Source organism: Gigantopelta aegis, chromosome 11, assembly GCF_016097555.1.
Source record: "Gigantopelta aegis isolate Gae_Host chromosome 11, Gae_host_genome, whole genome shotgun sequence".
In the NCBI taxonomy this organism is placed as follows: Eukaryota; Metazoa; Mollusca; class Gastropoda; order Neomphalida; family Peltospiridae; genus Gigantopelta; species Gigantopelta aegis.
The window spans coordinates 5,942,870-5,962,433 of record NC_054709.1 but is presented as its reverse complement, the minus strand read 5'-3'; the positions used below and the strand labels follow the sequence as shown (position 1 = coordinate 5,962,433).

The 19,564-nt window shown below is 36.9% G+C and overlaps 1 protein-coding gene across 1 annotated transcript; it reads right to left on the bottom strand.

Moving 5' to 3' along the window:
• Positions 1-12,678: 12,678 nt before the first annotated feature.
• Positions 12,679-18,036, bottom strand: LOC121385471 (gamma-glutamylaminecyclotransferase-like). The gene is made up of 2 exons (XM_041516168.1): positions 17,695-18,036; positions 12,679-16,516 (listed from the first exon to the last, which is right to left on the bottom strand). The coding sequence occupies exons 1-2, from the start codon at positions 17,884-17,886 to the stop codon at positions 16,193-16,195; spliced, it is 516 nt and encodes a 171-aa protein (XP_041372102.1). The 5' UTR covers positions 17,887-18,036; the 3' UTR covers positions 12,679-16,192.
• Between the last annotated feature and the right edge of the window lie 1,528 nt (positions 18,037-19,564).

Genomic DNA, 19,564 nt, shown 5'->3' with positions numbered 1-19,564 from the left:
TTAACATTAGATCTGTCGCAGAATTTAAGAGGGGAGGGCCCCTGGGTCCTCCCATATATCTGCCACTGGACATGTTTGTACAAAGAAACCCGTCTAAACCAGAAACTTGTGGGACCAAGAAAAAAAACTGGGTTTTAACGGGTATCCTCTTTAGAGGGGTTCTGTTGTGTACTGATTTTAACATGGGTAGATTTTTAACGCTAAAATATCGTGTTTCACTGCAAGGTTGAGAGACAGTTATATACCAGCCTCCAAAAGAAACTTGAATTTGTATTATAGAAAACAAAAACACGGTGCAGTGGGATATGAAGGTATCATGAGGTTTAGCATCTAAACATGACACCGGCCTCGGTGGCGTCGTGGTTAGGCCATCGGTCTACAGGCTGGTAGGTACTGGGTTCGGATCCCAGTCAAGCCATGGGATTTTTAATCCAGATACCGACTCCAAACCCTGAGTGAGTGCTCCGCAAGGCTCAATGGGTAGGTGTAAACCACTTGCACCGACCAGTGATCCATAACTGGTTCAACAAAGGCCATGGTTTGTGCTATCCTGCCTGTGGGAAGCGCAAATAAAAAAGATCCCTTGCTGCTAATCGGAAGAGTAACCCATGTAGTTGCGACAGCGGGTTTCCTCTCAAAACCTGTGTGGTCCTTAACCATATGTCTGATGCCATATAACCATAAATAAAATGTGTTGAGTGCGTCGTTAAATAAAACATTTCTTTCTTTCTTTCTAAACGTGACAGTGCACTTTTGGTCTTTTCAATTAGCAACAATATTTTTCAAAGTATTCAAATTTTTTGTATGAATAGTTTCCTTTGGGCGTCCTTATAGATAACGGTACCTCAACTTAACATGTAAATTAAGCTTTTATTCCGTGGACGCATTTGCAAATGCACCAGTGCCATGGTATGTACCATCCTGTCTGTGGGTTATTGCAAATTCTGCTAATTGAAAATAATGGCAGCTGTGGGTTCTCTCAATCATTATCTGTATGGGCCTTAACCTGATGTTCTATGCCATATAAGCATAAAGAAAAATGTGTTGAGTGTGTCATTAAACAGAACATTTCTTTGTCTTTCTCGCAACCTTTTTGACCTTGTTGCTGATTGTGTACTGTACAAGCCTGAATAGTTTTCAGCAGTAAAATTAAATTTCATTTTTTCACATTAAGATTCAGAATTATAGATTGATATACTGTTCATGATTTTGCACAATTGAGCAGTTATTAACACTCTTAATGATGGTAAGAGCTAGACGGACATTTGGACAGTTATCAACGCTCTTAATGGCGGTAACAGCTAGACGGACATTTGGACAGTTATCAACGCTCTTAATGACGGTAAGAGCTAGACGGACATTTGGACAGTTATCAACACTCTTAATGGCAGTAAGAGCTAGACGGACATTTGGACAGTTATCAACGCTCTTAATGACGGTAAGAGCTAGACGGACATTTGGACAGTTATCAACGCTCTTAATGATGGTAAGAGCTAGACGGACATTTGGACAGTTATCAACGCTCTTAATGATGGTAAGAGCTAGACGGACATTTGGACAGTTATCAACGCTCTTAATGATGGTAAGAGCTAGACGGACATTTGGACAGTTATCAACGCTCTTAATGACGGTAAGAGCTAGACGGACATTTGGACAGTTATCAACGCTCTTAATGACGGTAAGAGCTAGACGGACATTTGGACAGTTATCAACGCTCTTAATGACGGTAAGAGCTAGACGGACATTTGGACAGTTATCAACGCTCTTAATGACGGTAAGAGCTAGACGGACATTTGGACAGTTATCAACACTCTTAATGACGGTAACAGCTAGACGGACATTTGGACAGTTATCAACGCTCTTAATAGACGGACAGTTATCACTTAATGACGGTAAGAGCTAGACGGACATTTGGACAGTTATCAACGCTCTTAATGACGGTAAGAGCTAGACGGACATTTGGACAGTTATCAACGCTCTTAATGACGGTAAGAGCTAGACGGACATTTGGACAGTTATCAACGCTCTTAATGACGGTAAGAGCTAGACGGACATTTGGACAGTTATCAACGCTCTTAATGACGGTAAGAGCTAGACATTTGGACACATTTGGGAGTTATCAACGCTCTTAATGACAGTTTTGGATCATCAACGCTCTTAATGACGGTAAGAGCTAGACGGACATTTGGACAGTTATCAACGCTCTTAATGACGGTAAGAGCTAGACGGACATTTGGACAGTTATCAACGCTCTAAATGACGGTAAGAGCTAGACGGACATTTGGACAGTTATCAACGCTCTTAATGACGGTAAGAGCTAGACGGACATTTGGACAGTTATCAACGCTCTTAATGACGGTAAGAGCTAGACGGACATTTGGACAGTTATCAACGCTCTTAATGACGGTAAGAGCTAGACGGACATTTGGACAGTTATCAACGCTCTTAATGACGGTAAGAGCTAGACGGACATTTGGACAGTTATCAACGCTCTTAATGACGGTAAGAGCTAGACGGACATTTGGACAGTTATCAACACTCTTAATGACGGTAAGAGCTAGACGGACATTTGGACAGTTATCAACGCTCTTAATGGCAGTAAGAGCTAGACGGACATTTGGACAGTTATCAACACTCTTAATGACGGTAACAGCTAGACGGACATTTGGACAGTTATCAATACTTAATGATGGTAAGAGAGCTAGACAGACATTTGGACAGTTATCAATACTTAATGATGGGAAGAGAGCTAGACAGACATTTGGACAGTTATCAACACTCTTAATGACGGTAAAAGAGCTAGACGGACATTTGGAAAGTTGTCAACACTCTTAATGATGGTAAGAGAGCTAGACAGACATTTGGACAGTTATCAACACTGACTTAATGATGGTACGGGTAGACAGACATTTGTACAGTTATAATACTCTTATCGTCGGAGACCAATCTGTACAAGTTCTGCGCAATCACTGCCTGCCAAACACAGGGTTTCTAGAATTTTTATTAAATCCACTAGCCATGGGATCAGTGATTTAAAAAATTCACTAGCCACAATTAAAAATTCACTAGCCCTACTTTACTTTAAGTTAATACAATTTTACTAAATAATAGTAATAATCATCTAAAGAGGGAGATGCAGCTTAAAAACACTAACATTGGGGGTTGAGGTGTGGGCAGGATATTCATATTTACAAAACTGCAACATTTGACCGCCCCAAAAATGCACTAGCCATTGGGCATGGCAATAGTAGTTATTTACTAGCCCAATATTAAATATCACTAGCCATGGAAGTGGGGCTACCATAATCTAGAATCAAAGACGCACTCTAAAACAACAATCCTGTGTTCGACATTGATAATTGTCGACATGTCTGTCTAGTCCTCTTACCATCAGAGTACTCCGGCTACCAGTAAATGTGTTCTAATTACAGACGTTTTTTTCTTCTTTTTTTAACAGACTAATTACAGACTTACTATCACTCTGAATGTGTTTCTTTTGGTGAAGTATATTTTGTGATTAACACGTCCTATCATATTTGTGAAACTTTTGAAAAGCATATATTATGCAAATTTTGGAAGTTAAATCTGTATATAATTTTAGAATACTTGCGTAGCACTTAACGAAATAAAAATATTGGTATTTATTGTTGTTACAATTTTCTTCTCTGTACATTACATTTTTTTTTACGTTGCATTCAAGAGTGAAACGTTTAAGTAGATTAATGTGATACCAGCATAGTTGAGGTTAAATAAAGTTTCTGGAATATGTGTGGTATGTAGAATATTGCTGTACAATCAACAAAGGATGCTGCTTTGGGAATTCCTGTGGATGCCCGTAAGAATCTGAGGTGGTGGGGGCCTGCCCAATCAAGGATGAAAAAATGAAATGTTTTTGTCCTGCTGTAGTAAATAAAGATAAAAAACGGGGCCCCACATTTTTGAAGCAATCTTAGCACTGCTAATTGTAAAATCGTATTAAGTTATGACGGCACTATGGCGTGTGCTGTAGTGACATCGTATTCTACGATGGTTGTATGATTGCGTACTGCTAAAGCGGCGTTCTCATTATGCGATTAGTCGTACTGACTTGTCGCATGTGATCGAATCGAACACCTAAATCGGAACAACTTTAGTCTTATACGACAAGTCGTGTCAGAATCATACCGATTAGAACATGTATTATTGTTATGATGTAATCAATAATTGTTTTGTTACATAATGCCATCAGTAAATTGTCTACATTCATGTTTTCTTTATTTCAGTGGAAATTTGTAGGCACTTACATTTCCTGCAAAATATTTTTAAACTGATGAGCTTTGTTTGATGTCATCAAATCATATGACGTAACGTCTTCCCACACGACAAATCGCATGCCACAAGTCTGTACAACTAATCGCATAATGAGAACGCTGCTTATAAGATCATTTCGAAAATCCCTAGGCAGAGCCCATATTTTCGTAGCGTTACGAAATCGTAAAACCATCATTAGGTATTATGTCACTATGGCATGTGTGCTGTAGTGACGTCTTAGCCTATGATGCTTTTAATATTTTGTAGCGGTAAGATGGCTTCAAAAATTCCTAGACTTTAGTCCTCCACACACTCCAGATATCATTCCTACGGGCCTGTTGGGCAACATTGAATAATTAATTAGGTTTCTGGAATAGATGGGTGCACGCAGAGTGACTGACTGTATAAGATTATTGTGATTGAAAATTAATTCTGAATTCAGTAGTTTGTGCAAAATGCAAGGTACAAAGTGACATCTGAAGTGTTTTGCTGCCAGTTAAAATAAATTTCAATTTTCAATCTTGCCTCAAATGTTTTTATTTACTAGTAGTATACGCGTGTACCACCAGTGAAATGCCCTGTCGGTTGACCATTGGGCTATTTTTCGTTCCAGCCAGTGCACCACGACTGGTATATCAAAGGCTGTGGTATATACTACTGTCTGGGGGATGGTGCATATAAAAGATCCCTTGCTGCTAATCGAAAAGAGTAGCCCATGAAGTGGTGACAGCGGGTTTCCTTTCAATATCTCTGTGGACCTTTCAAAAGTCGTAGACCTTAGTTTCAGCCCGTGAAAATGGACACTAAGTTTAGTTAATTATAAAAACCTGTAACACTTTTGGATAATGTAACGGAGAGCAGCTACATTGTAAAGTAGAGCACATTAATTAATCATCGGCTATCGGATGTCAGACATTTGGTAATTCTGAACCAGTCTACAGAGGAAATCTATATTTTTCTTAATGCAGAAAGGGATCTTTTATATGCACTTTCCCACAGACAGGATAGCACATACCATGGCAGTTGACCAGTTGTAGTGTACTGGATGAAATGAGAAAAAACTATCAATGGATCCAACAAGGTGGTTCGATCCTGCGACACAAGCACCTCAAGCGAGCATCCAGACTGGGATGGTGCATATAGGTTGGACTATACCAATTCAAATCTCATAGGCGACCATGTTAAAGGGACACACCCTAGTTACAGTTATTTGTTAACCATTACGGCGTTGTTTTTCGCTATTAAACCCCATTTTTCACAAATAAAATTGCACTTTACTTATATTTTATTATTTAGAATACACATTTCCATTCACCTGAAGTGCTTTTTGGTAATCCTGATGTTTGTAAAACCACGAAATGCATTTTTTCACAAGACGTGCTATTGAGAAAAAAACGTTAAGCAAGCGAGGTCCAATCTATTTTTAGAGGGAATCTTTCTGTGTAAACGTCACAGATGTTGGTATACCACGTGACCGTTATCATTTTGGTTCGGTTTGTTTTCTCGTGCACGGTTCGCGCAATCAACATCTGATTTGTTGTTGTTCATTTGTGAGATTTTTCTTCACAGTTCGTGAACATTTTCAGTAGCAATAAAGTTCAGACAAGTAAGTGTCTCAATACAAAACGTTACAAACCCTTAAAACCAATAATTTTACGAAGTCTTACGATATCTGGAGCGAGGATACAACCAGGACAGAACAGTTGGAACATGTCCAGGAGACATGAAAAGAACGCACCCAAAGTCTGTGCGCACTCTGTGAAATTTGTCGTGACGTAGGCATTGTTGTGCTTCTAGCGACATCTACCGGTGACATCAGAATACTAACTTTCAAAATTATTTCAAGCAATTGGGACATGGGGATTCCCATGGTATTTATCGATATAAAACCTGCTTTTTCACTCCATTTGATAAAAACGTGATTTAAGTGTGTTAGAGGTTTGTAGATTAACCAAATTATAATTTATTTTCGCTGGTTGGAACTAGGGTGTGCGGTTTATGTTTAAAAACACTATATGCAATAATATATCAACCAAACTATGACCCATAAATATCAGTACTACAACCCCTACCTCAAAGTATTAACTGCAGAAAATGGTACCTTTCATGGCTCATTTTTCTACAACACCCCTAGTTTCGCACAAAATTTGAGTACTTTTTTTTTTTTTACAGGTACCCCATACATGTTCCAAGCACAAGGCGGTGGTACTACATCAAATAAAATTGCATACATTTTTTGCCCAGATGAAACTAATTTTTTTTTACAACCAACACTCACATTTATAACCAATCACAGGACTTGTGGTGTTATCTTCTCTATCAAAAGTTCGGTGCACCTCGAACTTCGACCCAGCTGGAAATTAATTGGTATAGTGCAACCTATAAAAGATCCCTTGATGCTAATCGAAAGGAGTAGCCACAGCAGATTTCCTCTCTCAAAAGTGTGGTCCTTTACCATATGTCCAATGCCATATAACCTTAAATACAATGTGTTGAGTGCGTCGATAAATAAAAACATTTCCTTCATTCGTTCTAGCCAGTGCACCACAACTGGTATATCCTGTCTGTGGGATTGTGCATATGAAAGATTCCTTGCAACTACAGGAATAATATAGTGGGTTTCCTCTCTATGACCGTCAGAAGTACGTAATGTTTGACATCCAATAGCCGATGATTAATAAATCGATGTGCTCTAGTGGTGTCGTTAAACAAAACAAAATTGATCTATTTTATCCAAGGCTCAAGTCAAACTGATTGCTACAGCATTTTTAAACAAATCGGATCAGGAATTTTAATGGGGTAGGGGTTTAGACTTGCGACCAAAGTTTATAAAGGGGTCAAGTCATGCTCCCCTAGAAAATAAAAAAGACTCGTTCAATTTTGTGTTTTTCTCCTTTTCCAACGTGCAAACTGCTTCAATTGACTTTTGAATCTGTTTTGTGCATACAAAAACCAAACAAGATCTTTGTTAATTTTGTTACATGCATATAGTAAAGTTTGTTTTATTTAACGACGCCGCTAGAGCACATTGATTTTTTAGCTTATCATCGGCTATTGGTCGTCAAACATATGGTCATTCTGACACTGTTTTTAGAGGAAACCCACTGTCGCCACATAGGCTACTCTTTTTACGACAGGCAGCAAGGGATCTTTTATCTGCGCTTCCCACAGGCAGGATAGCACAAACCATGGCCTTTGTTGAACCAATTATGGATCACTGGTCGGTGCAAGTGGTTTACACCTACCCATTGAGCCTTGCGGAGCACTCACTCAGGGTTTGGAGTCGGTATCTCGATTAAAAATCCGATGCCTCGACTGGGATCCGAACCCAGTACCTACCAGCCTGTAGACCGATGGCCTGCCCCGAGGCCGGTACATGCATATAGAGAACAACTAGTCAATGACATAGGACATCAGTCTTATCCTGTAAGGGTAATAATGGGAAATGAAGCTGACATTTTACATCATGAACTACATGTACCAGTAGTTATGTTCTTTAGCCTGCAGACCATATAAATTAATGGGTAAATATTATTTGTTATTTCAGTTACATTGTGCAAAAAAAGTTTTTTGTTTTAACGACACCACTAGAGCACATTGATTTTATTAATCATCAGTTATTGAATATCAAATATTTTGTCATTTTTAGTCTTGGAGAGGAAAGAAAGAAGTTTTATTTAACGACGCACTCAACACATTTTATTTACGGTTATATGGCGTCAGACATATGGTTAAGGACCACACAGATTTTGAGAGGAAACCCGCTGTCGCCACTACATGGGCTACTCTTCCGATTGGCAGCAAGGGATCTTTTATTTGCGCTTCCCACAGGCAGGATAGCACAAACCATGGCCTTTGTTGGACCAGTTATGGATCACTGGTCGGTGCAAGTGGTTTACACCTACCCATTGAGCCTTGTGGAGCATTCACTCAGGGTTTGGAGTCGGTATCTGGATTAAAAATCCCATGCCTCGACTGGGATCCGAACCCAGTACCAACCAGCCTGTAGACCGATGGCCTGCCACGACGCCACCGAGGCCGGTCTTGGAGAGGAAACCCGGTACATTTTTCCATTAGTAGCAAGAGATCTTTTATATGCACCATGCCAGACAGGATAGCACATACCACAGCCTTTGATATACCAGTCGTCCACTGGCTGGAATAAGAAATTGCCCAGTGGACCCACAGACAGGAATCAATCCCAAACAGACTGTGCATCAAGCGAGCGCTTTACCACTGGGCTACGTCCTAGTTCATCATAAGATGACCTAGACGTTACATAAACAATTAAACAAATTTGCAATGTACGTTTATGATTGCTTTAATCAGTCATCATAATCGGCCGGTAGAAACAGTGGGTGCAGGATAAATGTCTTTTACTTGTAAAACAGTGTTAACGCATTGATGATTCTGCTGGTGTGTCAAGACTTTCATGTACAAGTCTGTTGTGTAGCCCAATGGTAAAGCACTCTGTCGTCAGTCTAGGTTTGATTTACGTTGGTGGGTCCACAGAGCTGTTTCTCATTCCAGCCAGTGAACCACAACTGGTATATCAAAGGCTGTGGTATGTGCTATCCTATGAGGGATGGTGCATATAAAAGATCCCTTGCTACTAATGGTGGAAAAATATAGTGTGTTTCCTCCCGACTAAAAGTCTGTTATTGAATGTATGACATCAGATAGCTGATGGTTAATAAATCAATGTGCTTCAATTTATTAATCATATGATGTTATTTTGACAGTCTAAAGCTGTATCCTAACCGGCCGCGAGCGATTATTTTAGAAATCATTGATTTCAATTGCTGCATGCTAACTGCACGCACGCGACGCGACAGATTTATAGGATACAGCTTTAGAGGAAAGCAGATACATTTTTCCATTAGTAGCAAAGGATCTATTATATGCACCATCCCACAGACAGGATAGCACACACCACAGTCTTTGATACATCAGACATGGTACACTGGCTGGAATGAGCCCACCAAATGGGATCGACCCTAGACCAACCACGCTTCAAGCGAGCACTTTACCACTGGGCTACGTCCTACCCTGATGGTTAATAAATCAATGTGCTCTAGTTCATTAATCATTGGATGCTAAACATTTGGTTATTTTGACATGGTCTTAGAGGAAAGCCACATTTTTCTATTAGTAGCAAGAGATCTTTTATTATGCACCATCCCACAGACAGGATAGCACATACCAAGGTCTTTGATACATCAGTTGTGGTACACTGACTGGAATGAGAAATAGCCCAATGAGCCCACAGACGGGGATCAATCCTAGACAGACCGCACATCAAGCGAGCGCTTTACCACTGGGCTACTGGGCCTTGTTGCGACCTCATTAGTGAGATCCTTAAATTTCCAATATAAGTAAAGTTTGTTTTATTTAACAACGCCACTAGAGCACATTGATTTTTTATCTTATCATTGGCTATTGGACATCAAACATTAGTCATTCTGACAGTTTTTTTAGAGGAAACCTGCTGTCGCCACATAGGCTACTCTTTTATTTGCGCTTCACACAGGCAGGATAGCACAAACCATGGCCTTTGTTGAACCAGTTATGGATCACTGGTCGGTGCACGTGGTTTACACCTACCCATTGAGCCTTGCGGAGCACTCACTCAGGGTTTGGAGTCTGTATCTGGATTAAAAATTCCATGCCTCAACTGGGATCCGAACCCAGTACCTACCAGCCTGTAGACAGATGGCCTAACTACGACACCACAGAGGCTGGTAAATTTCCGATATGTTCTGTAAGATGGCCGACACATAAGCCAAACTGTTGGTAGAACTTGGCCTTTCTTGAAATGTGTTGAAAAACAAACATCTTAATTATTTCATAAAATTTATATTTAATTTATTCAGACTGCAAACGTTGCGTAAAATAAAACAGACTATTGGTCATATATCTTCTGGATTTGAAACGTCCTCACTGTAACAAAAAAAAGAACAAAAAACATTTGATACAGAATCAAAATGTATTAATCTATTGTAAAAGTAACATAGAAAATAAAAATAAAAAATAGTGAACAGGGCCTCATTCCACAAAGTGATCTTAGCACTAAGATCATCTAAGTAAATTAGGTAGTTATGCACTAGCAACTAAGATCGCTTCATGGAGCGGGGCCCAGGAAATGATAAATGTTTAAAATAAACCAGGTGGGCGATTATAATTTATTCACATCACTGGGTCAGAACACTACATCACTGTGGAGCAGCCAATCAGATTGTTTTAAACTGAAATCACTTTATAAACTGGCATGTGATACTAAAAAAAATATATACAATGTTTTCTCCAACAGGAGTATAAGAATTGGGGGATTTTTTAATTAAAAATTTAAAATTCTCCACCGGTGACGTCTTTCAATGATACACAGGGCTAGTTCTACCACTCGCCAAATTTGCCAATTGCGAATTTTTGGATACAATTGGCAAATTTTATGTCGATTTGGCGAACAAATTTCATGTACTAATGTACAGTAGCTTAATTAACTTGCAATAAAATCTTAATACACCATAGTAAGTGTTAGCTCTGCCACTCGCCAAATTTGCCAATTGCGAATTTTAGGAACATGTGGCAATTTTTATTTTAATTTGTCAAAAACATTTCATATAATAATTGGTGTTTTGTTGGAAAATAACTGGGTTTTTCTCCTCTTTTTTTGGGAGATAATTTGGCGAAAAATTTTCCTCACCGAGAGCTAGTCCAGCTAGTACTGCTACATCGACATAAAAAGTAACAAGATGTGCTCAATACAAACCACATCTACATGTATGTGGGGGGAAAAATCAGTTTGCTTATTGCAAACATCCTGAAATGTTTCAACACTACACAGATCGGTATGTACACAGGCACATTTTCTCCTTTTTTTGAAACATGTATTTTTCAGGGACGCAGGACTTGCTTGATCTAGAAAGATCACTCACCATAGTTTAGACCCCTTCCTGTATACGTTCCTGCACGCACTCACCTGGCACTAACCTTGCACACTAAGGGGACCCATCACTAACACTCCGTAAACACTTCCCTGAGTAAGGAGAGTTAATTTTTAACTCCCCTTAACATGAGTTTATACGGTATCAACAGGGATTTATCCAGGCGTTCTGTGGGTCCGAACATACGCCGATACCCAAAAGAAGGTGGCACTGAAAATTCCCAAGTTCTGTACTAAAAATGACATTATTTATTGTTATTTTAATTCCATAATGCTCTCCAAGAAAATCTCACAGATCCTACAGGTACTTTTTCACACACTATTCCACACTTCCTTGATCACATGCTGTCTTATTTCACAGCAGACCATATTTTTTTCTTAGCAAGAAACTAAAAAAACAAATATCGGTAAGCTTACGTTGTAGGATCAGCTGAAATAATGTTTTTGACAAATCTTGACAATTATGCAGTTTACAGAGATCTTCAATTTAATAGAATATTGCAGTGATGTGCATGCTAATTAACTCTTGTTGTTTATAATATGTAACGGTTGGTGCGTCTTCAGTTAATCACAGACAAAACAATGGCACCAAAGATTTTTGGAACAGTGTTGTATGTCTCTTTAAAATTTAGCGTCATGAAATATTAGTGCCTAGTATGACCTCGCTAAGGTGGACACATTTGGGGGGGGGGGGGGGGGGGGGGGGTGTTTCATCATGTAGATAATGGAGATAAAATGATATTATGGAACCTGTCCCCATGGGCTTGAATTTAAATTCAGATAATATTTTTGAACAGGAATCCCACCTAAGTAACAAAAATTGATGTTGTATTTATTGTTAAGAATAGTATTTTTGAGACAAATGTTAAATATACTAGAATTAAAGATACTTTATCATAGTTGAAAAGTCAAATTATTATATATCTATATATTTAACTGCTACAAAAACAAAAATAAAAACACCTTCAAATTAATTAAATTTCCATTACATTCATTACAGCATGTCATCCCATTGGTCCAGACATAGGAACAGGAGTTTGTTCATTTTTTGATGAACGTAAAAATTTACGTGATCAGGGAACGTCATATTTGATGATGTAATTTTATATAGGCAAGTTGTCTTATTGAGCGTTATTGTTTACGGACCAAAAATAATTCAAACTAAAGAATGAAGTTTTAAGTGTTATTATTAGCTAGTATCATTCAAATTTAATTATAAGTTGCCTGTTATTTCTTTTACGTTCATCTGGGTATATATAAAAAAAATCATGCACAAACGTATGTGAGAACGGCTTCGCACAGTTTGCGGATGATTTTGTTTTGTTCATACCCAGATGAACATAAAAGAAATACCAGACAATCATTATATATATATATATATATATATATATATATATATATATATACATACATATATATATACATATATATATATATATATATATACATATATATACATATATAGTGAAACCCCTCCAAACCGGACACCCTTGGGACCAAGACACATGTTCGGTTTTAAGAGGGATCCGGGACTGGGTAAAATGTCCGGTTTTTAGAGAATTCCGGTTTTCAGAAGGTCCAGTCTTGAGAGGTTTCACTATATACATGTATATATAATACATTTATAATAAATTGATAGAACACAAGTTAGTTCCCTGAATATTAACTTTTACTGGACTAAATACTAAACTGATAAGAAACATGTCATCACTAGTATGGCTTAAATGAATACAGTACTAATCCTTTATTTAAATGTAAAAAATATGTGCAAAGTAATATCAACGATTAACATTAATCACATAAATACTCATTCTTAAGTTGCCTTCAGTCAAAAATGACATTTCCGGGATCAAATAGACAATAACACCAGCAAATCTAAAAACTCCATATGGTTATCTCCTAAATATTATGTCTACAATCACTGATTAACATTAATCACTTAAATATTCATTCTTACGTTGCCAAATATTGAAATTACATGCAAAACATAATGCCTAATTAAAGACCTGTAAACATGAATATTAAATTTACAATCACTGGTTAACATTAATCACATAAATATTCATTTTTAAGTTACCAAATATTGAAATTACATGCAAAATATAATGCCTAGTTAAAGACCTGTAAACAAGAATATTAAATCTACAATCACTGGTTAACATTAATCACATAAATATTCAATCTTAAGTTGCCAAATATTGAAATTACATGCAAAACATAATGCCTAGTTTGAGATTTGTAAAGATGAATATTAAATCTACAATCACTGGTTAACATTAATCACATAACTACCCAAAGCCAAAATCAAAACTAGGTTGTTCTTTGTTGAATAATAACCATGTGTTCACACTATATAGTCTGTTTCACAACAGTAAACCGATGAATTGGCATGTAACTTCATAATGAATAAAATTAAAATTCATATAAAAACATGTTATTAAGTTTAAAACCATACTAACTCAAATAACATCTTTTGAAAAAAGAAGAAATCCAGTATACCTATATATAAAGATGTATCTTTACAAATTACCATTAAATTCTATAGATTAAATCTGATTTTTAATACAGGGTGTAGACACATATGCTAGACACATATGCTAGACATTAATCACATAACTACCCAAAGCCAAAATCAAAACTAGGTTGTTCTTTGTTGAATAATAACCATGTGTTCACACTATATAGTCTGTTTCACAACAGTAAACCGATGAATTGGCATGTAACTTCATAATGAATAAAATTAAAATTCATATAAAAACATGTTATTAAGTTTAAAACCATACTAACTCAAATAACATCTTTTGAAAAAAGAAGAAATCCAGTATACCTATATATAAAGATGTATCTTTACAAATTACCATTAAATTCTATAGATTAAATATGATTTTTAATACAGGGTGTAGACACATATGCTAGACTGGTAGCAAGTTACAACTGTTGCAATATAATGTTGTTTACTGGTTTGCTGCGCATCAAGTATCTAAAATTCAGCCTAATTTTTTTTTCGGAATACTAGTACTATGTCTGTGTGAATAAACTGTAATCGTGAAGTTTGCAAGTTTTAATGTCTGAATGTCTACAGGTCATGATGTAACCAATTTGCGGTTCGCGTAAATTTAATTTTGCGTAACCGACATGCGAACAGAACGGCGGTTTGCGTGAAATATTGTGCCCTGCTATGCAAGAGTGGTGAAATCTACAGTAAAAGATTTCCTCAGGAGTGGCTGTCCTATAGACAAGGCACTAGACAGAGATCCATGGAATCATACACTATTTTGCCAAATGGCCATCTGACTGCATTGTGCAGAGATACAACCCTGATCATGTATTACGGTTTTATTGTTCAGTTTCCTTGGATTTTCTATCAATTAATTGCCTTAAAACCTGTATCACAAAAGAAAATTTAACCTATGCAGTTTGATGGTAATTTGTAAAGAATTTTTTTAAAGTTTACCCATAACTTTTTCCCACCAATTTTTAGTTTTTTTATATGAATTTTATCTTTATTCACTATGAAGTTACATGCCAATTCATCAATTTCCTTTTGTTGCAAATGGACAATAGCCTAAAAATTAATATTTTCTGCCTCAGTGTAATAATGTGTGTATGTACGTGTGCGTGTGCTTGTGCATTTAATTTGGATATATTGTAAATGCTACAGTGGTAGGCTACTAATAAATCTGTGAAAGAAAAAAAACATTTTACCTAAATATACAATGTACTTTATCATATTACAAAGCATAAATATGTACTTATTGTTTATTACAGTAATATTTGGAAAGTTATGTCATCATGTATGTAGTGGTGTCAAGACTAGATCTGATCTGTTATTATTTCATGCAAATCACTTAAATTTAAAACAATACCAACAACGACAATCAATTAACTAACCTTTGGAATAATCCCTGTAGTAATGGAAAATTCCATTGTTATTTAATTATTATTATGTGCTAATGTTGTTGGGAGTTAAAACTACAAGATAGATTTGGATTTAGTCCCAGAATAATATAATCTAATTAAATATGATTCATTTTTACCATAACATTGAATAACAATTGTTAAAACATACGTCTACAGAATAATTATGTCCAGATAATTCAGTTCATTCCAATAAGCCAACGACTTCCAGATTTTAAAAACAGGGATGTATCCAGGATGTTTTTGCTGGGGTCCCATTTCTGATGGGATTGGAAAAATTAGCTGGAGTAAATCATACACGTGTTGTATTTGTGATATTTTGTCAGGCCACTGAATGATGCAATACACCACTGTTACAACTTACATTAATGTATTATAACATGCATAATTAAATATATATATATATATATTTGGAATTTTCAGTGCCACTTCCTTATGGGAAGAAGCCTATGTTTGGACCCACAGAACACCTGGATAAATCTCTGAAAAATACATACAGTGTCTGCAATAAGTTTTCAGCTCTATGTTTAGAAAGACCCAGCCCAAAAACATAGAAGTTTGCATAGCATGATACTGAAAAAAATAAATTCTTTGGCATGTCAAATGTCAAAATGCTTTTATATTCTCAAGGTGTTCTGTCAATTGCACATGTATGCTATTCACACTTTATATGCACAGCATGCCTAATGCGCATGTCAATTTTGTGCAATTAAATTTATAAGATAAATTTAGGTAACCCATTTCTTTTTTGTGTAACAGATATGTTCATCATTTAAATGGTATCCTACATTTTGCACAGACAATATTTCATGTGAATTGTTGCTCTGTTATGTCGGATAAACAAATTTAAATGCTTGCAAATTGCCAATCAGTTATATGGTGAATCATTACTCGTTTTGAAACTTTTCAATTTTTTTTTTTTGAGTAGTATTATAGAATTATTTTTTTAAATGTTGACATGCAAGGGTCAAAATTGATGCGTGTGCATACCAGACTAGAAATTTATTTTGTTTGGGCCTTATGTAAAAAATAAACTGATCACTAAGCAGCGACTACATCCATTGCTGGATGATAACCGTTATTAGCCTGTCTATCTTCTTCACACCTGATGACGTAATGATGCCCATGAGAACCGAAAGCCTCGTAATTCTCAAACACTGGTCCGTCCAGCAGCTCTGGTTTGTATTTCTTCAGGTAGTAGCAGTAGCACTCCACTTTAATCGGCTCCTTCAGTTCTTTATCTTGGGCATCATGAGTCTGTATCACCATGACAATATCTCTCTCATAGAACGTGGGATGACATTCAAACTCATCCAGATTCTCCAGCATCTTCTCATCAATTTCATAGATTTCGCCAACGACATTCTGAAAAAAAACAAAAAAACATTACAAGGATTTACAGGGTTTAAAGTTAAAATTTGTTTTTGTTTAACAACACAACTAGAGCACATTGACTTCTTAATCAATGGCTGCTGGATGTCAAACTAGGAAACATTTTGTTCAGTGTTTTTGAGACTGCATCATCATCAGTGCCAGTGCATCAGAATTTAAAAATATTAAAACAGTAGTTGTTAATCAATTAAATTTAAATGACTAGAAATATTGCTAATCAAGATTTTAAAAACAAATATGTTCTTTGCAAATATATTGGTAATTCTGACATATAGTCAGTCATGCTTCATGTAAATCCATTAACAACAAGGGATCTTTTATAGGCTTGCACTTTCACACAGACAGGACAGCATATACCACAACTTTTGACATACCAGTCATGGGGCACCAACTCACAAGTACTCCCAAACAGAAACACCCAATACAAATACTATAGTTACATATATAACGTAAGTATAACATATCCGATGTCAGTGTTTGGGGATATCTGTGCACTGACTGGGATGGTGAAATCAATGTCCTTGTAAATAATGCCCTAAACGAAAAGTATTATGCTAAATTATATTTGTGTGAATGATGCACAAACAAAACGATCATTCTTCGATGTTTCAGTCCTGTGGGGGGATGCAGATGATTCGTCCAGAGTTTTGTCCACTCAAAATTTATCCATTGTTGAACTCAGATGATTCGTCCACAACTAAAAAATGTTCTTGGACAATTCGTCCACTATAATTTTGGGGGGTATTAGTTATTTACTGTATATTTCGTCCATGGACTAAATAATTTTAATGTATGGACACTTTATTTTAGTGGAATATCGACACAGATAATTGCCAGAGAAGTGCAGATTGTAACCTAACCTAACAGCTCTGACATGCCTATAATATCTCGCGAGTGGCTTTGCCCGCGGAAGAAGGGGGGTTACCAAATATGATGGGGACAATTTGATACACATAGTCTATTATAGTAATTTACCACAAAACGAAAATAAGTAACCATTTCAATGGCTAAGACATAACGTTTTACATTTACTGGTCTAAATATTGTAATCGAGTGGACGAATTGTCCGATGTGGGCGGACGAATTGTGCGGTGGACGAACCGTCTGGAAAGCCCTGTAATGCCTACTAGTGACTTTGCCAAATCAATTACCGTTCCTTTCCCTGCTGCGTAGAGCAGAAATGGGATGTTGTATTTGGATGCAATGACCAGTGGTAACTGTTGCACAGTCCTCGCGGAGCCGACTAGAACACTCGTCCCATATTCCTCGCCCAGTCTGTAATGATTCGGCTGGCCACGTTTGAGCGTTCCGTAAACGAAGGACAGTATTTTCTTGGAAGACATTTTATCACAGTCCGCACATTGACATCAAACGTCCTCGGGTGCCTTATAATAATGAATGACTTATGTTAGGTGATTACCGCATATCACATCGGAATATCAATTCTAAAATTACCATTTCGCGTTATCATTATGGCGTGGTGCTACGTTAGAGTTATGTCCTCCTTAGTGTTTAGTTATAGGTTGCCTTTCACCAAATTAATTGCCACTGATTATAATATTAACATTTACATATAAAAACTGCACGAATCAAGTTGGTATCACACATTATAAAACGGTTCAGTGTATGTCCATTTTAATTAGGCGCATGTAATATCTTGGTTGGTTTCACGTTTCTGTGGAAGATTGCTATGGACATGTATAAAAAATTAAATAAAAAAGTTACTTGTTAGTGTACTTTTGCATACTGTAGATGATATCTGTTATATACATGTGGGTGTAGGAAGGTGCCAAAACGTGGGGGGAGGCACACACATACACACACACACACACACACACAGACATAATGTCCTTTTTGAACACAGCATATCTTCCATAGAAACGTCCTGCATCCTGTCATGATATAGTAGTACATTTCATCTTCCTCCAAATTAGTGGGAGGGGTTATTTCATTTTGCCTGGGTAGAGACATATATATATATTTCTGACATATAGTCCGAGAAAGCCAACTGCATGCATTGTTCCATTAACAGCAAGGGACGTGGATTCGGACGTCCAGCCCATCTCGGTTTCTCCCAAACTCAGGGAGAAGCCCACCGAGAAAACGTTGTACTGGTCACCCCCTATCACTGCCAAACCAATCCTTGACCAGGTGTTTCTCACAGACGTAACCCGAGATTCGTTGACAATTACAATCAGAGAGTGCACTTCCGACAGTGGATTCTTCAAGGACAGAGATAAAAATGATTGAAAGTAACATAGTTGTGAAACATGGGAGAGAGTATGTGATGAAATGTTTTGTGTTTTTTTTTCACTGGATGGATGGAATACATTCTTTGTACGCGTTTACTTTTATTAACCATACAAATAGATGCTGTCATGACTCCATTTTGTACATTATTTAATTGTTGTCATACAACATGGATGAATGGAATAAATGTCGCATGTATGTGTTTAATGTTAAATTACCCATAGAATCAGTGTGAAACCATTTTCATGTTGGTGAATCCATTTATTTAACATTTCAATGATTCATTTTCGCCCGTGTTTTATACTGGATAATCAGTCACCCATCGTGTATACTGTGGATATAACACTGCAGATGTCTCATGACCACAAACCATTTTACTTGTAGATATTTTGCTTTGGCAGAATTTCATTTATGGCATTGGAATGCTGGCATTAATATTGAAAGACTAGTCTGGAAGTGTAGACATCTTTGTGTTCAACACTTTATTTCATTGGTTAACATTGCTTCCATAATACATTTATGTTTGTGTGTGTTTCAGTTATGAAGCTTGATACCAAAGTCAGATATGCTGCTTTCTGTAAATTTGTACATATATATTCATGACCTACATAATAAAATCAACAAAAAAACCACAAAAAAAGCAAGGGCATATATATTCTGCTCCCACCCCTCTTGCTACAATGAGTTATATGTATTCTGTGACATATAACCCCCACCCCTCACTACATTCAATCAATCAATTACTTTATTTGTCACAACCATTGGCTGAAA

Excerpts from the sequence above, each read along its gene's own strand:
- LOC121385471 (XM_041516168.1), bottom strand. The coding sequence starts at position 17,886 with ATGTCTTCCAAGAAAATACTGTCCTTCGTTTACGGAACGCTCAAACGT. Across the intron at positions 16,517-17,694 it reads ACGCAGCAGGGAAAGGAACG|AATGTCGTTGGCGAAATCTA; the intron begins GTAATTGATTTG and ends GTTTTTTTTCAG.